This window comes from Bubalus bubalis, chromosome 2 (genome assembly GCF_019923935.1).
Source record: "Bubalus bubalis isolate 160015118507 breed Murrah chromosome 2, NDDB_SH_1, whole genome shotgun sequence".
Lineage (NCBI taxonomy): Eukaryota > Metazoa > Chordata > Mammalia > Artiodactyla > Bovidae > Bubalus > Bubalus bubalis.
Window position 1 is genome coordinate 142307391 of NC_059158.1, and position 26700 is coordinate 142334090.

General features: G+C 38.8%; 1 protein-coding gene across 7 annotated transcripts; it reads right to left on the reverse strand.

Annotated features, from left to right (window-relative positions):
* Window positions 1-1934: 1934 nt before the first annotated feature.
* TMEM237 (transmembrane protein 237) lies at window positions 1935-26352 on the reverse strand. Of its 7 annotated transcripts, none has more exons than XM_006080532.3 (14): window positions 26180-26352; window positions 24092-24123; window positions 23492-23502; window positions 22521-22577; window positions 20441-20578; window positions 14669-14789; window positions 13586-13743; window positions 11158-11281; window positions 10685-10876; window positions 7420-7493; window positions 6679-6772; window positions 6157-6278; window positions 3984-4063; window positions 1935-2100 (listed from the first exon to the last, which is right to left on the reverse strand). In XM_006080532.3, exons 1-13 carry the CDS (start codon window positions 26219-26221, stop codon window positions 4002-4004), a joined length of 1227 nt encoding a protein of 408 aa, XP_006080594.1. In that variant the 5' UTR covers window positions 26222-26352; the 3' UTR covers window positions 1935-2100; window positions 3984-4001. The 7 variants fall into 7 exon arrangements, 6 of the variants coding, with proteins under 6 accessions (XP_006080594.1, XP_044793191.1, XP_025133785.1 ...); XM_044937256.1 differs by lacking the exon at window positions 23492-23502 and adding an exon at window positions 22120-22248 and having other exon boundaries at window positions 26180-26276; XM_025278000.2 differs by lacking the exon at window positions 26180-26352 and adding an exon at window positions 25425-26085.
* Window positions 26353-26700: the final 348 nt, after the last annotated feature.

A 26700-nucleotide genomic window follows, 5' to 3' on the forward strand; every position in this document is an offset into this window, starting at 1 on the left:
CACAGTCCAACTCTCACATCCATACATGACCACAGGAAAAACCATAGCCTTGACTAGACGGACCTTTGTTGGCAAAGTAATGTCTCTGCTTTTCAATATGCTCTCTAGGTTGGTCATAACTTTCCTTCCAAGGAGTAAGCGTCTTTTAATTTCATGGCTGCAGTCACCATCTGCAGTGATTTTGGAGCCCAAAAAAGTGAAGTCTGACACTGTTTCCACTGTTTCCCCATCTATTTCCCATGAAGTGATGAGACCGGATGCCATGATCTTCGTTTTCTGAATGTTGAGCTTTAAGCCAACTTTTTCACTGTCCACTTTCACCTTCATCAAGAGGCTTCTTAGTTCCTCTTCACTTTCTGCCATAAGGGTGGTGTCATCTGCATATCTGAGGTTATTGATATTTCTCCCGGCAATCTTGACTTCCAGCTTGTGTTTCTTCCAGTCCAGCGTTTCTCATGATGTACTCTGCATATAAGTTAAACAAGCCTGCCCTTTAATCCATCATAAACCTTCTCTCTTCTCCGTACACCTCTGAATACTATCCCCTGAGTTCCAGATGCTATATTTTTAACAGTCTACTTGGATACTTTTACTCGACTGTCCCATAGATTCATAACCCAACATGTTAATATTCATCTTCCTTCTCAGACGTCTATGTTCCATACACATTTCGTGTAGCAATGTCGTATCCACAAAATCTTAAAACTTCAGTTTTGAATTCAAATCCTAAATATTTGAACCCGACTCTTCCTCTTTATGGCTCCTCATTTAGGGTATCTCACATAGACGACTGCAGTGCTTTACTGCAGGGGTCCCTGGCCTACTGTTATCCACCCTTCCCACTGCCCCAGTGTTCATGCAGCTTACCTTTTAAAACACACAGAATCAGGAATGTTCAGAGTTTCTTTAATCGGCCACAACATATTCTTTAATACAGAAAACAAGGGACTCCAAAATGCTCTATACCACCTCAGCATCATTTCTTATGTCTATTCTATATGGAATCAGGTTTTCTTTTATTCAACGGCCACCTCAGAGTTTAGCCTTTTATAACCCCATACACATACCCCCAAAGCAGAATTAACTGCTGTCTCCAAGCTTCTACTTGGCATATTCCTATTAGTGGGCTCACACTATTAGAATTAGTTGTTAATTTTGATATTTGGCAAAACTAATACAATTATGTAAAGTTTAAAAATAAAATAAAATTAAAAAAAAATAATAAATTTACAACAACAACAAAAAAAAAAAAACCAAAAAATAGTTCTTGGAGGTAAAAATCTGATCCTCACTTTTCACTCTTCAGGGCTCACCACACAATAGCTCAACATCCTTGACATGTTTGCTGTCATTTTGGGTCGTGTTTAATGACTGTTCAAAGAGACTTGCTGTCCATCAGCACACTCCGACTTCCTTAGGGTTCATGTGATGCAACAAAAATCTAACCTAAATCTAACCAAATCTATAGCCCTAACTTCTGGGCTATAGGAAATTCAGGAGATATAAATTGGATGATACTTTCAGGAGAAAAAAATTAAATAAAAATATAGGTGGGACATTTAAAAAAATTGATTTGGATTCTTTATACACACACACACACACACACACACAAAATGTCGTGGGAATGTGTAGAATGGTATGGTCACCCTAGAAAAAGAGTTTGGCAATTTCTTAACAAACTAAACATAAAACTACCATACAACCCAGTGGTTGTACTCCTGGGTGTTTTTGTTGTTCAGTTACTAAGTCTTGTCCAACTCTTTGTGACCCCATGGGCTGGAGCACACCAGACTTCCCTGTCCTTCACTGCCTCCTGGAGTTTGCTCAAACTCATGTCCATTGAGTCAGTGATGCCATCCAACCATCTTATCCTCTGTTGTCCCCTTCTCCTCCTGCCCTCAATCTTTCCCAGCATCAGGGTCTTTTTCAATGAGTTGGCTCTTTGCACCAGGTAGCTAAAGTATTGGAGCTTCAACTTCAGCATCAGTCCTTCCAATGAATGTTCTCAGTTGATTTCCTTTACAATAGACTGGTTTGACCTTGTGAGAAGACTCTTGCGAGCACTCTTGGAGTCAGCACTCCAATTCAAAAGCATCAGGTCTAAAAAAAAAAAAAAAACAAAAGCATCAGGTCTTTGGTGCTCAGCCTTCTTTATGGTCCAAATCTCACATCTGTACATGACTACTGAAAAAACCATAGCTTTGACTATATGGACCTTTGTTGGCAAAGTGATGTCTCTGCTTTTTAATAGGCTGTCCAAGTTTGTCATAGCTTTTCTTCCAAGGAGCAAGCATTTTTTAATTTCGTGGCTGCAGTCTCTGTCTGCATTGATTTTAGAGCCCAAGAAAATAAAATCTGTAAAACTCACATTCATTCAAAAACCTATACACAAATTTTCATAGTAGCTTTATTCATAAATAAAAAAGTGGAATCAGCTCAGATGTCCTTTGACAGGTAAATGGTTAAACTTCAATAACTTGCAATGTGACTTTGCAATAAAAAGGGATGAACTATGGCCTTACAACATGGGTGAATCTCCAGGGAATACACTGAGCAGAAAAAAGCTAATCCCAAAAGATTACATACTGTATAATTCAACTTATTATTGAAATTATAAGATTTAAGAAATAGAAGACATTAGTAATTGCCAGGGCTTGGGGTTAGGGGTACAGGGAAAGGATGTAGGAAGGATATTGTCTGTTTATAAAAGGGCAACATGAGAGATTCTTACAGCTTTTAGACTTGGTAGATACACAAACATACACAATTGATAAAACTGTATAGAACTTAATATATACATAGACATACACACACATGTAACAGTAGGGGGATTCCCTTTTCAGCAGCTCCTGACAGCTGGAGAATACCTTATAGACAAGCAAGATATTCCTAGTTGACATGTGTATCAAATTTAGACCTATTTTCAGCACCATCCAACTCCACCATCAACTTATCAGTCCTCTTCTGTTCCACAACATTCAGTGGGTTGCTAATCAGGGCAGGCTCAGTTTTACTGAGGTGCTCAAGAGACTCTGAGACATCTTTTCCCACAGTGAGCCTTAATGTCTTGAGCTCTAAGTCTCATGTCAGTTGAGGCACCAATAGATACAGCTCTGAAGAGATCTCTTCTCTGAAGAGTGGGATTTCCATGAAGGTCAAAGATCTCTCTGACAAAGAACTCAGGAACAGGTATGGTGAATTTCTACTCATACTTCTTGTCATTTAAAAAAAGAGGCAGGGGAAAAGGTCTGCAGAGGTCAAATGAGTGTTAACTTAATAAGCTCACAGGCCTCTCCTTTACTCTCCTGAACTCTTGGCCAGCTTGGCTTCTCTTTTGCTATATATGTTTCTTAAAGCTCCCTAAATGATTCTGATGTGCAACCAGATATAACTACTGGTATAGGTCTTAAAAAAAAATAAACTTTTACAATTATATAACTTCTCAAACGAAAGTTACATTTCCTTTTTATTAGCCATCTTTCAAGCTAAATTACATTTTACTTACTACATGATACACAACCACTGAACCAGTTTCAAAAATGACAAAATTCATATTTCAATTTATTCAGTCAGGAAACATGAAAAATAAATAATGAAGGTCCTTTTCCTCCACTTCTTCTCTATTCTCTAAACTTATGTTTAAACTTGATAGATATTTTGTAACACTAAAGTTATGGCTTTTTTAAAAGCACTGTATTACTGCTTTTAAAGATAATGATTATAAATGCAACTAATCTGAAAAAACAGGAAATAAACACTTTCACCTGTTGGTTTCTAGTTCATTATCTACTTCATCATAAAGACGATAATGCTATAGAAATTAATGTTTGGGTATAAATTGCAGATACAATTTTAACATTTTCCATAATCCTGAGAAATTGTTCAGTATTATATATCAAAAATCAATTCCAAATACATCTGTACATATATAAAAATACATTTAAAAACAAGAATGGGAAAAATTCTAAATACTAGGTCATTACTCAGAAGGTGAGTTGGCACTATGAAGAGGCTTTGATTCCTTTATTAGGATATTCTTCCACATCCGAGGAGAACATCAACTCTGGGAGAGAAAATGAACAAATCATACTTAAAATGATTTCCCAGCATCTCAAAAAGTTTTATAACTTACTAATGAACAGGCTTAAAATACTGACATATTATATAATAGAATTATAATTCTTTATGTTATAAATTAGTATTATAAATTCTTTATATAATTCTTACTTAAGTACAAGTAAGATTTCTTGATAGTGAACTCTGAGTTTTAAAAGATGAGCTATTGACAAATGTACAAGTTTTGCATTTTGAGATGTACAAGTTTTTAATGCATTGTAACTCCTGAAAAATAAAATATATACAATAAAGACAATATAATAACTCATACCAGGAAGTTTAAGTCACTTAGAGAATCCAGGATCATTAAACGGCTAAAGAAGTCTAATTCTATAGTGATCATGATAACCTAAAATATAGGACACAGACATAGAGGAGGACCTGGAACTAAGATTAGGTGTGTGCCAGGAAAGTTTAAATATGTGACCCCATTTAATCACCATGAACTCCCTTTAAGTGAGAATTATCTTCCTCATTTTATATTTCCTTTTTTTTTTAATCCATATGGAAATGCTTTTTGACTCACATAACCCTAAAAGAGAGCAGGATTCTGGAAATATAAGTAACATATACTTTATGATTAAGATTGAATACTACAAAAGCCAGCTGAATTAGCTTCAATCCCAGTGGAGAATGTTATTAACTGGCATTTCGACATTTAAACTATCACTAAGCATAGTCCCATAATTTACTAAAATACCAATAAATATTAAAAAAAGAAAACCTTAGGAATTTAGTAAAATAAAGTCCCCTGATGTAAACATTAGATGAAAAAAAAAAATCTTTGAATGATGAAAAACTACACCAAGTTGAAGAAAAACTGCGAACTACCTAAAGCCTAAGAAGATTTTTTTAAAATATTTTAAATATATCTAAAAGGAGTGCTCGCTTCGGCAGCACATATACTAAAAAAATAAATAAATTAAAAAAATAAATATATCTAAAAGGAATAATTAGTGAATAACACAAGAAAAGGTACATTCATGAGTGAAAACACACAAGATTACATTTTTTGTCTTGGTTTTTACATATGGAAATGTTGGAAAGATTCTCAGTTCCAAGATTTCTGAGACACAGGCTGTAATCAGTTGATCAAATTGTGGTTAAATGCTTTAACAAATCAAGAATAAAATAATAGCCAAAGTCCAGAAAACAGCAAAGAGATTCAAGGGTGAAACTGTGGAACATCTACCAGGAAACACAACTTACAATACAAATACTAAGCTGTTCTCAGAGCAATGCTGAAAGACGAGCAGTTTACAAATGTGATCCTTCTTCAGGTGTTCCAAAAGGGGTCTGAGGACTACAGATTAGTAAATCCCACTTTACTCTCGGCACATTAAAGATTGCTAAACACTTCATTAGACAATGAAGGGTTAAGAATTTGTGCCAGGTAGAGGAGGAGGTAAGGGTAAACTCACCTGAATATGTGTCTAGCAGAGGCTAACAGATGAAGCATATGATTTATTTCAAATTTATGGGCTTCCCGAGAGGCTCAGCGGTAAAGAATCTGCCTGCAATGCAGGAAGCACAGCAGGAGCTGCAGGTTCAATCACTGGGTCGGGAAGATCCCCTGGAGGAGGAAATGGCAACCCACTCCAGTACTCTTGCTGGGAAAAGCCCATGGACAGAGGAGACTGGAGGGCTATAGTCTATAGGTTCGCAAACGGTCAGACACGACTTAGTGACTGAGTAGCAAGAGATACTTTGATCAGAAAGAGACTAAGAGAAAGGAAGAGCAAAGACTTTCTATAAAATACCTGAAAGAGTCCAAGAAAAGAAATATCTCCAAAATATGTGGAAACCCTCATTAAGTGCTCCAAGACTCCAGCTCTCCCACACATGCCTCTGTTTTTTGCAGCATTCAGTTTCACCACTTTATTGTTATACTTCTTGGGTTATTTTAAATGCATCTTTGTTATTGAAATGTTATAATACTATAAAGTATAAATGATATAATGCTATATCCATTAAAAGAAGATTTATGAAGTCATTATAGAAGATTTTATGATGTACTTATACTATTTTTTTCTTTAATACCTTCACTAAGATCCATGCCTGGCTTGTAAGACAAAATAAGCCAAGATAACCCAACCAGAATGGCCACCACCAGATTCACCACAATCCATGGCTGAAGAACCTGCTCCTCAATTCCTTCTGCCCTAGAGGTACAGAAATACTCGTCAGAAATGTCTTCGTTGTGTTCCATATATCCAGATATATCTATTTTATAAACTTAAAAAAAAATTAGCCATCCTTATCTAGAGGAATAACAAGCATAAAATATAACTTCCCTATGAAATACACTATATATATCATGAGAATTTTAAAACCATAACTTAAAAGATTTAAAACATTGTTTACAAAACATTTCATTAAAATGCAAGAGTATATAACAATAGTTATCCATTAACCAGTGGAATAGGGGGTTTTTTTTGGCCACAATTTTAAAAACAAAAACAAGGCCCTCGTTACTATTTTGAAAAAACAAGAATAGCACCATTCCTCCCGCTGTTGCTATTATTATGATCAACAATTACAAGTGCTACTATGAATCCTTACCAAAGGCTACCGTTAACAGAAGAAGGTGTGTAAAGGTGGATTCTGTCACTTGTCATTTGTTGACTCAGAGATAATACAAGAGCAGTAAAGTACACTGAGAAAAGACAAATGAATTACTAATCATGTATTTTTAACAACCTAGTTTATCTGGAATTTATAAATAACTTTAAGGTCAAAAATAATCTGAGCTTTGGGAAATGATGACACAAAAAATTTTCATTTGGTCAATTTCAATAGGCTGGATAGTCTTACATTATTTTTCAATATAGGTAGAGAAGGGTCTTTAGATACTCACTATTTTATCATTAGATTGGCAAGAATCTAGAAGATCATTTAAGAAATTAAATGATTCAAGGTCTTAAAATTAGTTTTATTAACATTCTCATAATTAGAACAAAATTTACTCCAAATTACCAAAAAGGTAAAAAAAAATAGTATTTGTTACTAAAATGTCCTATCAGCCTTATTTGTTTAATGTCAAGTAGAAAACACAAAAGTTAAATATTAAGTAATACAGAACAATAAACTTTAAAAAGTTAGATAACCTCTACTGAAAAATAATTCTAAACCTCCACTGAAAAATAATTCTATCAAAATTATACCTACCATAGTTGAATTACAAATTCCACTGAATATTGATATGAAATGTTTATAAGTAGCAATAATATAAAATCATTTTAAAAATAAAATTATACTTTTTTTCTGATTCAAATTTACACAGTTATCAAATTATTTACTTACAGAAAGATGCTAAAGCTCTTGGATCCAGAGCAAGAAAATTTCGGATTGCTACTGATGTTTTAGCAAAGTCAATCCTAGAAAATACAAAAGCCTCTTATCACAGTGTAGTTGTAAACTTCTTACAAAACTGTACAAAACTGTAGTCTCTAGACAACAGTTTCTTCTATATTTTAATGCTACCACATGTACTGTCTATTATGAAGCTTTAAGTAGCTACAGTTTATACTTAACACACACGAAAGAATCTTATTTACAAAGGCCACATAAAACATTTAACTAAAAGACTATTTTAGTCATCATTCCTTTAGCATTAAGAAGAAACAAATTTGATCAGCTATTTCATTAGATTCTACTTCCTTTTATTACTCATAATGAGTGATAAGCTGTTGTTTTCTTAGTGGGTTAAATTGTGTTCCTAAAAAGACATATTGAACTTCTAAACCCTGGAACCTGTGAATGTGATCCTATTTGGAAATAGAATCTTTACTGATGCAGTCAACTTAAGATGAGGCCATTACAAGGGGCCTAATCCAATAAGACTGGTGTCTTTATAAGAAGAGACACAGATCCATGGACACACAGGTAAGACTGTCATCTGATAATTGAGGGAGAGGCTGGAGTAATGCATCTACAAGGAACACCAAGGACTGCCAGAAACCACTGGAAGCTAAGAAACAGGCAGGAATAGACTCTCCATGGATCCCTCGAAAATGGAACCAACCTTGCCAACAACTTGGTTTTAGACTTTCAGATTCCAAAACTGTGAGAGAACACATTCCTGTTGTTTCAAGCCACCCAGTTTGTGGTACTTTTGTTACAGCAGTCCTGCTGCTGCTGCTGCTGCTGCTAAGTCGCTTCAGTCGTGTACGACTCTGTGCAACCCCGTAGACGGCAGCCCACCAGGCTCCCCTGTCCCTGGGATTCTCCAGGCAAGAACACTGGAGACGGTTGCCACTTCCTTCTCCAATGCATGAAAGTGAAAAGTGAAAGCGAAGTCGCTCAGTCGTGTCCAACTCTTCGCGACCTCATGGACTGCAGCCTATCAGGCTCCTCTGTCCATGGGATTTTCCAGGCAAGAGTACTGGAGTGGGGTGCCATTGCCTTCTCTGACAGCAGCCCTAGGAAACTAATATAATACCCAGAGTCTTGACTATACTTGATTCAGTTCATTGGAAGATGTTTGGGTCTTTTTTTTAAATTAACTTTTTATTTTGTATTGCTGCTGCTGCTGCTGCTAAGTTGCGTCAGTCGTGTCCGACTCTGTGTGACCCCATAGACGGCAGCCCACCAGGCTCCGCTGTCCCTGGGATTCTCCAGGCAAGAACACTGGAGTGGGTTGCCATTTCCTTCTCCAATGCATGAAAGTGAAAAGTGAAAGTGAAGTTGCTCAGTAGTGCCTGACTCTTCGCGACCCCATGGACTGTAGCCCACCAGGCTCCTCTGCCGGGAGCCAGCAAGAGGCACTCCACTCGTGACAAAGGTCATAAGGAAGGAGGCTCGGCATATGCAAAGGCAGGATCGAGCCTCAGGAGTCCCCCTGGATATTCCCGAGCATCTACCCCCAAAAACCAGAGTCTGCCTACTTTATTGCTTTGTGCTCTCACCTCTGACTTTACTGGGGGGCTGCCCCCCACCACCATCTCGCTCTCTCTGACAAAGAGTTAACTTACAGCTCCTGGGCATTAGGAGTGTTTAAATCTAAACCCCTCAGATAGCTCTCTAACTCGCTTGACAAGTTTACCCGGACTCCTACAGCTATGCATACGATTGTTTACAGTCTCTCAGCCTGGAGAGGCACGGGCAGCTTAAGATATTCAAATAGCTTAGAGCCTCTCAGAGAGTTAGAAACTGTCAGAATAAAACTAGTAAAAGATTTCATTGATGAGCCAATGCTTGCTGCCAAGTTTCCACATCCCCTGTGTTGTATCCTTGAATGTGTATTAATTAATATAGTTGGTATGTAGAAAAAATAAGTAGTGGCCTTGGTGTTAGCAACTTTAGACCCTTAAGGTAATAAATTCTTTCCTTTGTTGTAAACCCATTACACCTCTGCCCTATAGGAATGCAATTTTATCTAACACCTTCGGAAGATGGCGCCAAACCTTAAAATAATTACTCTTAGAGAAAATAAGTCTTACAGTTGACAAACCTTTGTCAAGAGTCATAAAATGTTAATAGGCCTTCTGGCCAGAAGATGATGTAAATCACCTAAACCACTTGTATATGATAAATTTGCAGGAAAGAAACTCTGGTTTTTGATAAGGATCAAAGACTGCTGACTTTGCATGATTTCACATCCCCTATTATCCTCTATGTGTAACTTAGGGTATAAAAGCCCCTGTTGAAAATAAAGCTACGGCCTTGCTCACCAAAGCTTGGTCTCCCCATGTCATTCTTTTCCTCAATTTCCAGCTGAGTCTCCATCTGGAGTGCGGAGGTCCTCTGCAACCATTTATTTGCCTGGGCTTCTAAGACCCACTCGAGAAGGTGTCTAAGGTGGGGCACCTTCCGCTATTCGAGAGGGTGCCTGTGGCCTCCGTGGTCAGAGCTAACCTGGTGTCACGGGTTATATTGATTTTCCGCGTAAACCAAGCTACTCAGCCTCTTTTCTCCACTGAATTTTCCTACTGAGCTATCCTCATTCTATTACTCTTTATATCTTTGATGAATATTTAAATAGTCGCCGACGCCGTCTCCCCTTCGAATACCCTGGATCAGCCGGGGCTGGACCTCGGCACTCCTCCGTCCATGGGATTTTCCAAGCAAGAGTACTGGAGTGGGGTGCCATTGCCTTCTCCATTTGTGTTGCAGTATAGCCAATTAATAATGTTGTGATAGTTTCAGGTGAATAGAGAAGGGACCCAGCCATATATATACATGTATCCATTCTCCCCCAAACCCCCCTCCCATCCAGGCTGCCACATAACACTGTGCAGAGTTCCATGGTCTATACAATAGGTCCCTGTTGGTTATAGATACAGCAGTGTGTATGTTTGGGACTTTTTGAGTTGATTATATTTGGATGAAATTTTGGATTTAGAGTTGATGCTGGAACGGGTTAAGACTTTGGGGTATGTTTTTGCTCACAATAGTCCCATCTCCTCCCCTCAAAAAGAACAGAAACAGAATGGCTCTTTAAAAAGTCAAAATAATATTAATATCCTGTAATTCTATTTTGAAAATGTCATAGTTTGTCAGGGACACATTTTGCTCAACATTTCCTTCTGAAGAAAGTTAGAGGGGCCTACAGTCAAAACGGTCTTACCTGTCAAAGGCTGAAACTGTACTCAGAGCCAAAAGCAAGTAGAGAAGACTCTGGAATGGATATGCTAATGTCTTGTATTGTTGCAGAAGGTTTGAGAGGTCAGAAAGCTCATCTCCTGCCAGAACATAGATCACAACAATGTTCCACACAGCACAGCCAGCCAGGAAGCCATGGGAGAAGACACCAATCATCCTGAATGGAAAATGATTTCGTTAACATACACGAAAGACTAAAGCAAAAAGCTCATTCTTCAAATCTCTTCATGTGTAAGAATAAAGTTCAACATTTCACAAAAACAAGCTTTTCTTTTCTCTATACTAATAGGCAGATCATTTAAATCTAATGGAATGTTTGAAAACTATATCCACCCACCATTTTAAGTTGTCAAATTTTTTAACATTATTGAACAATCAATACTTTAAAAAAAAATTGTGGAACATTAGTCTTTAGAAAAGTCCAACAAAATCAGTCACCGGAAAGCCCGATGCACCAACAGTGCAACATCTCTGGTCGTCCAGGAAGGCTTCATGTCCACTGACACATCGATCTTTTCTGTGGTCTTAATCAACTCTGAACGATCAGCAGCCTGGAATCGCCCTAAGAACACAACACACAATTAAAAACAACTCACAACAGAGAACCCTGGTGATCTTTCTTGTTATTCCACATTTAAGAACCCTCACGTTGAGACTGAAATTTTACAGTTTTCTTGTCTTGAAATTCTCCCTGATTCGGCTCCTATTTCAGTAGTCTCTTTTCTCTCAGTTGTTAAAAACATACAATGTTTTAATCTTGAAGAAAAGTAAATGATGTCCACGTAATTTCTTCTCAACCCAAAACAGATGTTAAAGTAGCAGTCTTGGAAATCAATTTATTTAATGAAATACAATGAACTTGTAATTCAGAATGAAGTCTGGAAACCTTTAACATGATATAGTCTAAAAGATTCTAATTTAGAGATTTTTACAAGTATCAAAGTGTAAATCCTACCACTATAAAGGTAAGTCAATATTTGAAAACACTTCAAATTTCTCAGGCAAAGATGCCAGCATATGTAGTATGGCGTTCTGTGGTGACAGAAAAGAAACAGATTGTTTCATACACTGGTCTTAAGATTCCCATGGAAACCGTCAGTTCAAAGGTCAGAACTCAATACTGTGAGCAGAGCTTTATGCTTCTACTGCAGACAAGGAGGCTCCTTCTCATTCATCAGCCAATCCACAAATGGACCTCAAGAAACTGGAAAGGTTCCATTATCTTTGCCAAACCTGGCTGTCAGACACTTTGGAGAAGGAAAGACAAAAGTGGGATACCTAATGTTCCCAAAAAAAAGCAACTGCTGGGCAAATCACTGGTACATTTCATGGTCAGTTACTTTACTAAGGGAAGTTTCTGTGCTACAGGAAGCAAGAATAAAAATGAGGATTGAGTGATATTGCTTGAAAATCAGTTCAGTTCATTCAGTCATTCAGTCGTGTCCGACTCTTTGCAACCCCATGAACCACAGCACACCAGGCCTCCTTGTCCATCACCAACTCCCAGAGTCCACTCAAACCCATGTCCACTGTGTTGGTGATGCCATCCAACCATCTCATCCTCTGTCGTCCCCTTCTCCTCCTGCCCTCAATCTTTCCCAGCATCAGGGTCTTTTCAAATAAGTCAGCTCTCCGCATCAGATGGCCAAAGTATTGGAGTTTCAGCTTCAACATCAGGCCCTCCAGTGCTTGAAAATAGACTGAAGCAAATTAAATGGCCACACGGTATACTAGTCCTTCTGCTTGCTGCGTGCATGCTCAGTCGTGTCTGACTCTTTGCAACCCCATGGACTGGAGCCTGCCAGTCTCCTCTAACAGCCCTTAACTAGAAGTCATGAAACTTTGGTTCGAGTCCCAATTCTGTACTAATCAACTGTGAGACCCTGGGTGACTCCGCCTCTCTGGGTCACAGGTTTCTCACTGGCCAACAACGCCAAGATCCCTTAAGTGGGCTCTTAAGGAATCAGAATTCTAAAACAATTTACGCAAAATCTAAGTTGTAAATTTTAAGGGTTAACCTTTATGTTTTAGATGAGTTCTTTAGGCAGCATGTTCACAGCATATCCATGGGACTAATATATGGTTCTGATCATGCTTTCAGTAGGTTTTTCTTAAACACCACAGATGTAGTGTTATAACCAATGTGTGCTATATACAATGTCAGAACTATTTTTCTAAAAGAAAATATAGCTATAATGTTGTATTCTCATTTAATATGGCAATACTCTCATGTATTTTCTCTTATTTATTTTTAATGATAGAATTTATATCATTACTTGCTCCACCACCAATATCACTACCAATTGCAGAAAACCGGTAAAAGTACAACAGAGAATAAAGAAATGGGTGGGGGGAGAGGGAGGTTTTTTAAATTACCAATCATCTCATAACCTAGAAACAACCAGCATTAACATTTTAGCATATTTTCCTCTAGTCTTTTGTCCTATGCATTTCTCTATAATTCAAATCTAACTACAAGTATGTATGTTTGCTTTTCATTAGCATCTTAACATGAAGTGAAAAGTTCTCCCTAAACATTATTTTTAGTGGTGCAGAAGATTTCATTGTATAGATATGCCATAAACTGTCTGAAATCACTCCCCTTCTGTTTTTTGCTCTCATTAATAACAATATGATGGTTTTTTCCAGCTTTTTGCTCTCATTAATAACAATATGATTAGCTTTATGTTTTTCCAGTTTTTTGCTCTCATTAATAACAATATGATGATTAGCTTTATGTATAAATTTTTATCCATATTTTTACTTATTTCCTTAATTCAGATTTCCAGAAGTATAATTCCTAGGTCAAAGGATATCCTTGTATAATTCTTAAAGGGTTCATGTTCCAAAATAAGGACCTACTTACTGCTTTTTTCCACAAACACTTTGCCTACAGGCTGGCTAATGCCCGTGGGTGCAGTGAATACAGATTGTTGTTCTGGACTACTTTGCTCGTCAGTAATTATGTCTTCATCTTCAACTCCTAGTTCATTGGCATAATGTAATTCCGCTGGCTGGGTTTTCCTGTAATCAAGGAGAATATAAGAAAAATGGATGATTTCTGACCTCTTATAGACCCAAATAAAGAGTTCTTGTGAGTCTAATGGAAAGAACCCTGGATTTGGAGTCAGGAAATTTGGTTTTTACTCAAATGGATCAGTTATTAACTGTTACATACAGCAAGTCACTTATATTTCTGTGGACCTCAGTTTTCTCATCTGGAAAATGAAGTGACTAAACTAGATTTGAAAGGTTCTTTATAGACTTAAAATTATATGATTCTATATAGATACTGATCACTATGTTGTAGAGTCATTTCCAAATATGAACAACAATGCTATATAACTTCCAGTATACTCCTTTAAAGTATACCATTCTATTTTACCTGGGACTTAATTTCCTATGAAATAAACATTTTATGTATTGTTAGAATAATCATAATTTTAATTCTATTAATATGAGAAAATAAATAATAGCCTACCTTATTATACTGCTACTGCTAAGTCACTTCAGTCGTGTCTGACTCTACGCGATCCCATAGACGGCAGCCCACCAGGCTCCCCTGTCCTTGGGATTCTCCAGGCAAGAACACTGGAGTGGGTTGCCATTTCCTTCTCCAATGCATGAAAGTGATATCACCTTTAATTTTTAATATCTTTAATATGTAATGTTTTTACTACTTATATAGAATCTTCTATTTGTGTTCCTCTTCTTTAGATACAGCTCTAAATATTTTATTTATTTAAATATAATATTTTACTTTTCTCAGTGGGCTTACTCTTTTCAAAGTTATCCTTAGATTAGTTTAACTAATACCTTTGTAATACTACTTATGCTAGAGAACACAACTGCAAGTATTTAATAAGACTTAGAAGCTGCTTTTTGGGAGCTCCAAATTAAGCATCAGGGTATATCTGCTGAATATTTAGAAGGACAAATAAATCCTTACTTCATCTTCCTTCGAGGTTTCTGAATAACTGGCTCCTCATCTGGCTCCACATTGATACCATTTTCATTTGGTAATAAAGATGGACTAGCTGTCTTCTTCTGGGTAAAGGTAGTCTCCAATTCTGAAAATAAAGCAGATTAAGTTTTTAAATAACTATGATGCAAAAAAGAAAAGTAGCATGTAAGACTTCTGTATGACAAAAGAACTTTAAGAATTCTAATTGGCCCCCAATTTTTTTCACCATCTTATTAATCTTTACTTTTTAAAATTTTACACCTCTAAACACTCAACAGAAAATTTGAAATCATGATGCCAAACAACATGAAAAAAGAAAAATTAAGTCATCCAACATTGAGGGTGTGTCAGAGCTCCAAGATTATCTCCAAGTTCTATGATTCTCTCAACGGACTCACAAGTCATTTACACCCACAGTTACAGTTTATTACAGGAAAAAGACACAAAACAAAATCAGAAGAAGGAAAAAGCTCATGGAACAAAGTCCCAAAGAAACCAAGTCCAAGTTTCCAAGAGTCCTCTATCAGTGAAGTCACACAGGATGGTGCTAATTCTTCCAGCAACAAGTTGTGATGACATACATGTTCCTTTCTCTTTTAAGGGAAGCTCATCAGTCACTTAGCAGCCAGGAATTTTACTGGAGAGTGATCATAGAGCTACCTCCTGCCAAACACATACCAAAATTATACACTCCCAGAAGAAAAGCAGGTGCTCAGCATAAATCTCACTGTGTGCATAAGTGCAGAGTGAGCCACCCTGACAGTTTATAGAGAAAGCTTTGATCAGTGTAGACAACTGTTGCATAGGAAGCTGGAAAGTTAGGTCCATGAATCAAGGTAAATTGGAAGTGGTCAAATAGGAGATGGCAAGAGTGAACATTGACATTTTAGGAATCGTGATCCAAAACGGACTGAAATGGGTAAATTTAACTCAGATGACCATTATATCTACTACTGTGGGCAGGAATCCCTTAGAAGAAATGGAGTAGCCATCATGGTCAACAAAAGAGTCCGAAATGCAGTACTTGGATGCAATCTCAAAAATGATGGAATGATCTCTGTTCGTTTCCAAGGCAAATCATTCAATATCACAGTAATCCAAGTCTATGCCCCAACCAGTAATGCTGAAGAAGCTGAAGTTGAACGGTTCTATGAAGATCTACAAGACCTTTTAGAACTAACACCCAAAAGAGATGTCCTTTTCATTATAGGGGACTGGAATGCAAAAGTAGGAAGTCAAGAAACACCTGGAGTAACAGGCAAATTTGGCCTTGGAGTACAAAACGAAGCAGGTCAAAGGCTAACAGAGTTTTGCTAAGAAAACACACTGGTCATAGCCAACATCTTCTTCCAACAACACACAAGAAGACTCTACACATGGATATGACCAGATAGTCAATACCAAAATCAGACTGATTATATTCTTTGCAGCCAAAGATGTAGAAGCTCTATACAGTCAGCAAAAACAAGACCGGGAGCTGACTATGGCTCAGATCATGAACTCCCTATTGCCAAATTCAGACTTAAATTGAAGAAAGTAGGGAAAACAACTAGACCATTCAGGTATGACCTAAATCAAATCCCTTACAATTATACAGTGGAAGTGAAAAATAGATTCAAGGGAATAGATCTCATAGACAGAGTGCCTAAAGAACTACGGACGTAGGTTCGTGACATTGTACAGGAGGCATTGATCAAGACGATCCCCAAGAAAAAGAAATGCAAAAAGGCAAAATGGTTGTCTGAGGAGGGCTTACAAATAGCTGAGAAAAGAAGAGAAGCTAAAGCAAAGGAGAAAAAGAAAGATATAAGCATCTGAATGTAGAGTTCCAAAGAGAATCAAGGAGAGATAAGAAAGTCTTCCTCAGTTATCAATGTAAAGAATAGAGGAAAACAATAGAATGGGAAAGACTAGAGATCTCTTCAAGAAAATTAAGACATACCAAGGGAACATTTCATGCAACGATGGGCTCGATAAAGGACAGAAATGATAGGGACCTAACAGAAGCAGAAGATATTAAGAAGATGTGGCAAGAATACACAGAAGAACTATACAAAAAAGATCTTCATGATCCAGATAACCACGATGGTGTGATCACTCACCTAGAGCCAGACATCCTGGAATGTGAAGTCAAGTGGGCCTTAGGAAACATCACAATGAACAAAGCTAGTAGGTGATGGAATTCCAGTTGAGCCATTTCAAATCCTGAAAGATGATATTATGAAAGGGCTGCATTCAATATGCCAGCAAATTTGGAAAACTCAGCAGTGGCCACAGGACTGGAAAAAGTCAATTTTCATCCAATCCCAAAGAAAGGCAATGCCAAACAATGTTCAAAGTACCACACAATTGAACTCATCTCACACACTAGTAAAGTAATGCTCAAAATTCTCCAAGCCAGGCTTCAACAGTACGCGAACCATGAACTTCCAGATGTTCAAGCTGGATTTAGAAAAGGCAGAGGAACCAAAGATCAAATTGCCAATATCCACTAGATCATCAAAAAAACAAGAGAGTTCCAGAAAAACATCTAATTCTGCTTTATGCCAAAGCCTTTGACTGTGTGGATCACAACAAACTATGGAAAATTCTTCAAGAGATGGGAATACCAGACCCCCTGACCTGTCTCTTGAGAAATATGTATGCAGGTCAAGAAGCAACAGTTAGAACTGGACATGGAACAACAGACTGGTTCCAAATAGGAAAAGGAGTACATCAAGGCTGTATATTGTCACTCTGCTTATTTAACTTCTATGCAGAGTACATCATGAGAAACGCTGGGCTGGAAGAAGCACAAGCTGGAATCAAGATTGCCGGGAGAAATATCAATAACCTCAGATATGCAGATCACACCACCCTTATGGCAGAAAGTGAAGAACTAAAGAGCCTCTTGATTTAAGTGAAAGAGGAGAGTGAAAAGGTTGGCTTAAAGCTCAACATTCAGAAAACTAAGATCATGGCATCCGGTCCCATCACTTCATGGCATGGCAAATGGGGAAATAATGGAAACAGTGACAGACTTTATTTTTGGGGGCTCCAAAATCACTGCAGATGGTGACTGCAGCCATGAAATTAAAAGATGTTTGCTCCTTGGGAGAAAAGTTATGACCAACCTAGACAGCATATTAAAAAGCAGAGACATTACTTTGCCAACAAAAGTCCGTCTAGTCAAAGCTATGATTTTTCCAGTAGTCATATATGGATGTGAGAATTGAACTATAAAGAAAGCTGAACGCCAAAGAATTGATGCTTTTGAACTGTGGTATTGGAGAAGACTCTTGAGAGTCGCTTGGACTGAAAGGAGATCCAACCAGTCCATCCTCAAGGAAATCAGTCCTGAATATTCATTGGAAGGACTGATGCTGAAGCTGAAACTCCAATACTTTGGCCTCCTGATGTGAAGAATTGACTCATTTGAAAAGACCCTGATGCTGGGAAAGATTAAAGGCCCTGATGCTGGAGGAGAAGGGGATGACAGAGGATGAGATGGTTGGATGGCATCACTGACTTGATGGAAATCAGTTTGAGTAAGCTCTGGGAGTTGGAGATGGATAGGGAAGCCTGGCATGCTGCAGTCCATCAGGTTTCAAAAAGTCGGACACGACTGAGCAACTGAACTGAACTGAACTAAGAAAACTGTTTACCTCCCAAGTTCCCAGATTCCAGTCAAGCGGCCCTACAGCAAGTAGGCCTGTCCAGTCCTGCTGAGTTAACTCTTTTCTAAACACAAAGCATTAAATTCAGGCAAGTCAATGGAGCCTTCTAACCCACTAGCAACTCTTCCTATCTGGAAATACAGGAAATGGCTCCCTGGAATGCCCACAAAGACCCTAGAAATCTATTTTTAAAAGCACTTACAGCCTGGGCTGGAAATAGAAGCAGTACAGGCACCCACAGATGTGCTGGACAAAACAAAAATGAAACAAACATGTGGGAAGCTAGGCCTGTCGTGGCAGGTGCATTCTAGAATGGCAGTAAACGTACTCTTTGGCCCAGGACTTAGTTGGGATCTTAATTTTCTAAAAACTATCACTTCTATAAATAAATTTCCTCCTGAATTATAAAGCTAGGTATTTTGGTATCCATCTTGATTTTCAACTTTGTACCCTAACTGAATTACTGAGAAAATACTTTTAATTCAACTATCCTTGAATTAAATTAAAGGAAATAAACTGTTGGTAAAACTGTCTGAGGATCATTTCTGTCTCCTTTCCTCTCTTCTGCCCTCTACTTCTCCTCTTACTGCCCCCCGGCACTGTGGTATCCCACTTCAACTTGCCTCTCAAAACTGTGTTCCATTCTCCTGACTTTTCTAGTTCCTGCTCTCTACTCCTGTAATCTCTTCATCTAATAAGAATCTATTGTTTTCTAAGAAAACAAAGCAATAGTCTTGGGAACTATTTTGTAATTAACCATTCATTGGGGCTAATGTTAATGGGAGAAAGCTAATCTTACAATCTTTGTTCCTTCCTTTTTTTTACTCTAATAAAATCTATTGTCATTTTCTAATTATTATAAAAGTTACACATACAATATATGAAAATTTAGTAAAGAAAGAAAATTTTTAAAAATCATCCCTAATTCTGCCTTCTAAAAATCTTACCACTGTTGACACTTTGCTATATCCTTCCATTCTTTTTACTGTATGTGTGTGTATGTACATATGTTCTGGACTGAATTGTATCTCCTGAAAAAGATATACGCAAGTCCTAATCCCCAATACCTGTGAATGAGACTTTAGAAATAGGGTCTTTGCAGATGTGATCAAGTTAATATGAGGTCATGCTGGATTAGGATGGGCCCTAAATTCAATGGCTAGTGTCCTTATAAGAAAAGCCAAAGTTGGACACAGAAACACAGGGAAAAATGTGAAGATGGGGGCACAGAATGGAGTTATGCTGTTTCGAGCCAAGGAATGCCAAGAACTACAAACCACCACCAGAATCTAGAAGAGGCTAGGGTGGATTCTTTCCTACAAACTTTGGAGGAAACATGGCCCTGTGGACACCTTGATTTTGGACTTCTAGCCTCCAGAACTGTCAAGGGACTAAATGTCCATTGTCCATTGGAAGGCATGCCGAGATCTAAACTTTCTATTTTGCTTCTGAAATTGCATCCCTTCTCTCATAATCTGTACATATATTCCCTCATAACTCAGTTGGTGGTGGCTTCCCTGATGGCTCAGAGGGTAAAAGCATCTGCTTGCAATGTGGGAGACCCAGGTTCGATCCCCAGGTTGGGAAGATCCCCTAGAGAAAGAAATGGCAACCGACTCCAGTACTCTTGCCTGGAAAATCCCATGGATGGAGAAGCCTGATAGGCTACAGTCCATGGGGTCTCGAAGAGTCGGACACAACTGAGCAACTTCACTTTCACTTTTCAGCTCAGTTGGTAAAGAATCTGCCTGCAATGCAAGAGACCCCAATTCGATACCTGGGTTGGGAAGATTCCCTGGAGAAGGGATAGGCTACCCACTGTAGTATCTGACCTGGACAATTCCATGGACTGTATAGTCCATGGGGTCACAAGGAGTCAGACACCACTAAGCAACTTTCACTTCACTTCATGATCAAAAGAGATCCTGTGAAATATTCCTGACTTAACCCTCTGGAGTTACCCTAGCAATAAAAATTTTAAGCAAAAACAAACAAACAAAAAAACTGGATATGAGTGGGGAAAATAGAAATAGACAGGTTTTTAATCATATCCCTCAAACTACGACTGTTGTCACAACCTAACCTTGGTTTCTTTACATACCAAGAGGTAGCCTTGTTTTCTTCTGCCTCCGTTGAACAGGAGCTTCTTGATGTTCTGTGGAGTCTTTGGTTGGTGGCTCGCTGCCCTCAGGTGGCCTCTGAACAGCAGTCTGAACAAGACCTTCTGAAGAAGCACTAGCTACAGAGATACAGAGTAGGGGGAAATGGGGATAACTTGAGCAGAGACTACTAACTCTCAAATATATGGGGAAAGGGGAACTGGAACATTTCCTATCTAATATCTTCTTCTCTCACAGAACTAATTGTGCCCCAAGTCTTGATTTCCTCCCCTCTTACCTGTAACTTTGGGCTTCAAGTTGAAAAAACAAAGAAATAAGGGAACAAGGAAGACTGAGGAAGAAAGAAATCTGGGGACTAGAAAGAAGAACAAAAGACGGGGAGGAGGAAAATCGCTTCTGAACTTTCAAAAAAGTGAAAACATGATAGAAACTGTCACCATAATGAACTTTCTTACACCTTGAAGATTATCAGCCTCTATATATCAACACTTTAGTCCTTCATTTATAAATTAACACATGATAAATTCATCATGGATAACTGGAGTTAACAGAGAACTTATAAATCTCTCCCCTCATTAAATCGTTAAACAGATTTTGACACATTTTGGCAGATCTGAATTCTGCTTCATACATTCCCTTGCCAGTTTCTTCACAAAAGAATACAAATGAGTGAACAAATGAACAGATCTATTAGTATCTTGGTATTATCAATAGTATTCAGCGAAATAGAAACTAAAATAAGCTAGTTTTTATCCACTAGGTTAACAAAAAAAAAATTTTTAAGTTGATATTTTCCAGCGTTCCTTAGCAAATGTGACACTCAAACTCTGCTGCTGGTACGAAGATAACTAAAGCTCTGTTAAAGGCAATTTAGTAGAAACATATTAATAATGCACAGGTCCTTTAATCAGTTTCACTGCTAGCAATCCATGTTATAGAAATATCTCTTCTTCCCCATCATCCACTATTTTATGTAGAAGAACTGCAAACTGTTGGAGTGAAAAATTTGAAATAACCTAATCGAACAACAACTTTAATAAAAGCCAGCAATATATCCCTTTGTCGAGAGCACTGATTTTTTTTTTCTTTTTTACAAGAAAAATAGTTGGTAGCTGGGATAGAGCTGTACCTCTGTTCCTACAACTCACTCTTTATTGCATTCTTCACCAGTGACCTTTTTAAGTCCATAGGTAAGACATGTCTGTACTTAAATGTGAGTACACTTTTAGAGCCTAGCATTTCAGCGAGTATCTTTGTGAATCTAAGTCTCTCTGCCTCTTTTCTTTTTGTTCCATGTCTGTATATTTTTCTGTATACATCCATCTCCATTTTTCTCTTTTCTTACACCCACCATCTATTTATTACTCCATTTATTAGGCAATGATAAGCTAATATAAGTTTCCAACCAGGTATAAGGTAGGACCAGCTATGAGCTTTAGGACATTCATCCAGCAGTGGTGGACAGGACAAAGTGGGGTGGAAGGAAGCTAGAAGTACAGAGCAATGTTGGCGGCAACCCCAATACCTCAGGTGAGAGGAAGAAAGGTGCTAGACTAACCAGAGTTGTGGCAGTGGAAATGGCAGCAGGAAAAATACATTAAAACTACTATATAAAAAGCAAGCTTGAGCTTCCCTGGTGGTCTAGTGGTTAAGAACCTACCTTGCAATGCAGGGAACATGGGTTCAATCCCTGGTCCCAGGGGATTGTGTCTCTAAATCCAGTATCTTGTTCAAGGGTCTGGAACTGATCACAGCTTAAGACAACTTACGTTATCTGGGGATAAAAGACCTCAAAGAGTCCAAGAAAGTTGTGGAAGTTAAGATTTGGGGCAGCACTACCCTTTATTCCACAAATGTTTCTAGATACTCCTCAGCCTGCCCATTGCCTTATCCCTCATTACCATCAAGAATCCCACTGCTTCAGAGTGAACTTGATCTTATCTTTAATAAAGCAGTGACTTGGGACTGTTAGGGCCTTGCCTCTCCCTGATCTGTGATGTTTATCATGTCCGAGGTCCTGGAAAAACTTGTGATCCCACACAACAAAGAACAACTTCTTACCAAGCGGGGTTTTCGTTCTGGGCTTCTTTTTCTTAGGACGACTAAGTGGAATATCATCTATAAAAGAGAAAGAACATCAGAAAAGGCTGCCTAAAAGTCAATGCATGGAAAAGTCAAAAGGGAACTTTTAGTGGGGAAGACCTTTCCCTTCTCTTCCCTGGGTCCAGTCAACTTCTATACATTAGGGGAAGAAGGTGAGAAATTGACAAAGTTAAAGGAAGCCCAGAATGTAATACAGGTAGCTCACAGCTGGTCAGTAAAGTTATAAACTGTGACAGAAAGTGGGCTCATCAAATATTCATCTGATCCCCTACATTTCCCAGCCCCTTTGCACTGTGGCCTATGACTGGTTCTAACCAGGCTGTGAGCAGAAGTGTTCTGTGCCATTTGGGGGCCAAGACATTGAAAGAGCCAGTGAGTAACCCTCCAGCTTCCTCATCCCTTGCTGTGGCAACTGAGGGGGCTTCACATTAAGATGGCAGAACTGCAGCATGGAAGTAGCTGAGATCACTGCATCATTAGTGAAGAGGGAGAGGAAGGTAACTGTCCTGGATTGCTCCTATGATGGACTTTGCATTAACCAGAAAAACCCCTTATGATATTAAGTAACTGTGATTTGGGGGTTAGTGTGACATAACCCAGTCTATCCTGATGAAATGAGACAAAAGAAGATGTAGTCCCTATCACAGAACTATATGCAAGACCACAGTTATATTCTAGGTGACTCCATTCAGGGATGAATGCTTTTTAACTTTTAAGGTCAAATATCAACCATATAACTAGTGTCACATAGTATCAGCCATCCTTTAAAAATGGCAGTCATAGGAGATTAATATGATAAAAAAAATTGTGACATTATAACATATACTATTCAGATTCAAGTTTAAGGGAAAATTAAGGGGGAAAAAACTAACTTTCAAACATCAAATACTGTATTTAGAAAATTTTACATTAACAGAAAACTAACTCACCTTGAATAGCACTTTACATGACACCACCAAATTTAATCAGGACAGAGACAAAAAGAGAAACTCTATTAATTAGAAATCTATTAAACTGTCAGACTGCAAATTGACTTATATCATTACAAATTTAAAATAAAATTAGCTTTCACAGAAAATAAGCTAATTTACAAACTAGCTTATTATTTATAAATAATAAGCTGTTTAATAAGACTAACAAAATAACCCCAATATTTTCTGAACCTACATATACATACTCCCTGTCTATTAATAAAGTGGATTAAACAGATTAAGAACTCTTATGTTGTCACTGATTAAAATCAGCTTAAACTCTGAGGAAACAAACAAAAGAGGATCAGAATTCTGATCAACAAATCACTAAAACATTCAGAACAGACCCAGTATACTAATATGTGGACATTCAGTCTTTGAAACAGAATGTTTAATTACAACTGTTATCTTAATGATTCAAGGATTTTTCATCTTTTAACTTGAGGACGTCTTCTCTGAATTATTACAATTGTGCAATGGTACTAGTCACAATTTTTTCACTTTATTCATTTTGAATTTTTAAAACTAGATAATAAAATTACTGTAAATTATTTTTACCTTGGCACAGGTGGAAGGGCTCGTGGAGGACGCTATGGGAAAAAGACAGAAAACTTCTTGTAAGTGAAGGCCTGGGAACATCTTACTTCATGTATTTTAAACTTTTGATAACCCTGTTCATCAAATGAAACCCAAGAGATACAGATGAGAATCAGATGGGCAATTTTAATTTTTTCTATCACTTCTAAATTTCACATAAAATTCCTTCCTTCCTATATTCCTCACTATCTTCAGGCCAGGCACTGTTCTAAGCATTAGAGATACATTAATAAACAGAACCGAGAGATCCTTGCTTTATGCAAAGTACATCCTAATGGTTAAATATTAGAAGATAACATTAGGCATATATATTTTTATATATATATATGATGAAGAATGCTGCTTTAGTTAGGAAAAGTCTGAGATATTTGAACTGAGACCTGAATAAGAAAGGAGACAAAGGGGAGCAAATACAAAATATTTTACTGGAGGTTGGGCTTGGAGAGTTTCAGATAAAAGAAGGCCAATAAAGGTGAAGCACCGTTATCAAGCCATGGGAAAATTAATTAGGAAGACCAACAGAAAGAACTGAGATTTTGCTTCAATTCAATGGGAAGCCAATGGAGGTTTTAAGTCACAGAGTAAAATACTAACATTTATATAGTAACGTTTTAAAAATGTTACTAACACAACATAGTAACCTTTTAAAAAATATACTCTGAATACAATGTGAAACACCCAATTTAGGGCAGAGAGAAAAAATTCTAAATGTACTATAAATTTTCTACTTTACATGAACAAGAAAAGTGTTCACAACATTAATTGGCTATAGGCCAGTATAAAATAACACATGTTTTAAGAAGTGCTTGCAGGTCACAGAAATTACAGGTAAGTAGCACTCTGGAATCTTTCAAAATAAAATACTAACAAATATATCTAGTAATCAGTTTAATATTCCAAGTATCTCAAGTTGCTTGCAGAAGACATTGATTTTGAAGGGTTAAAGTTTAAACAACTCATTGCTTGTTCCACAACTGTCCCATTCAGCTATCCATTCGTTCAAAAAGTGTGTTAATAAAAATGCTGCAAGATTAAGACATCGCTGGCTGTCTTAGCACTATCCAGTAGCCAAAACTGAACTGGCAAAGGATGGGTCCTGTTCCATCAGTCTACAAAACGGTATTGTTCTAAAGATGCTATGGACCGCGTTCTAACCAAAGACTCAGTTCAGACCACAACTCCTCATTTCAAAAGTCCCGCAAAAATGACGTGTCATCCATCCAGAAACTCAACCTCTATGTTCCTCAAAAGTAGAAAGTCTCATCTGAACTGAAAGTAACTAAGGCTCGCTTACCACCTGCTTCTTCCCCATTGCGTCTAAAGCTGGGCTCTCCGGCGGCTGCCGGTTCCCAGGCGCGGGTAACACACCCCGCCGGGGTTCACACCCGCCTCGCTGGCCGCGCGCGCAGGCGCAATGCGTCATCAAGCTGCGCCGCACAGGCCGTTCTGACCCCCAGCCTCCACGCAGCAGGGTGGGAGCGAGGGGGAGCACGGAGACCCGGTGTGGCTTTTCCGGGCTACTCTTGCGGTGGGCGTTGGAGTCGGAGCCCCGGGAGGGGAGACTCCGGCGGATGCGGGGTAGTAATCACGATTTTCCCCATGGTTTCCCAAGTGGTTGCAGTGATTTGTTCGAGAGAAGTGAGAGAAGACCAGGATTAAAAGTCCCTGCTGGCAAACAAATCTCTTTCCTGGGCAGCTAAAATGCTCCCTGGGAGGAGTCGATAAGGGCCTCGCTGGCAGCCCCCGCACCCGCAGGGGCGGGGTCGAAGTGAGTGAGGCGTCGTCATGGCAACACCCTCACTCAGACCCCACCCCCACCCCGGAAACTTCACGCCTGGCTCTCCGCCCGGCTTTTGGAGTTCGGGTCCGGCCCTGGGAAGAACTTCTGGCCCCCGCTCCCAGTCCCTCTCCTGTGAGCACCGAAGGGGCGGATGCGCGAGCTTCCAGACTGGGGTTCGCCCCTTCTTGTCTCCAGCAGGTCGGTGTCGGCCCCGCCCCAGAGGTAGCGGCCGCGTTAAGGCAGCGGCTCACACGCCCCTCACCGCTCACCCGGTGGTCCTCTTCCACCCCGAGCCTGGAGTCGGCCCTCATGGCGTTGTGCCCGCCTGGGCTCCCTCGGCGCAAGTGCTGCCTGCGGGAGCCTGGTTCCCCGCAACGCTGCAGCCTTCGGGACCAGCGGGAGGCGGGGGCTCTGCGGGGCCGGACTAGGCTGCCGCCCCCGGGCCAGGTCTCCGCCCGCCTCCGCTTTGGCAGCCTTCGCGTTCCGAGGCTTCGGGGTTGACAGACGCAAGCGTTTAGCCACCAGACCTAATGTTTAGGTTCGGGTATGAGTGAGTGTGTGTTGAAACAGGCAATTCTCAGATTTTCTCCAGTTGCTTACCCTCCGTCCAAAGACGCGCGACATAAAATCTGGGCTTACATAAGTGTTTAAAAATGACAGTTTTCTTCGTTTTGTTTGGTTGGGTTTCTGAGAAAAATAATGGTCACTTTAAATAAAAAACTACAAATGTTTTGAAGCATACACTCAGTTTGCTCAATAGTTAAGAAAGAGCAGATCGGATATGGGGAAA

Excerpts from the sequence above, each read along its gene's own strand:
- TMEM237 (XM_025278000.2), bottom strand. The coding sequence starts at position 25,553 with ATGACGCATTGCGCCTGCGCGCGCGGCCAGCGAGGCGGGTGTGAACCC. Across the intron at positions 20,579-22,520 it reads CAGAACGAAAACCCCGCTTG|CTAGTGCTTCTTCAGAAGGT; the intron begins GTAAGAAGTTGT and ends GTATCTCTGTAG. Across the intron at positions 6,773-7,419 it reads AAGAGCTTTAGCATCTTTCT|TGTACTTTACTGCTCTTGTA; the intron begins GTAAGTAAATAA and ends GTCTTTTCTCAG.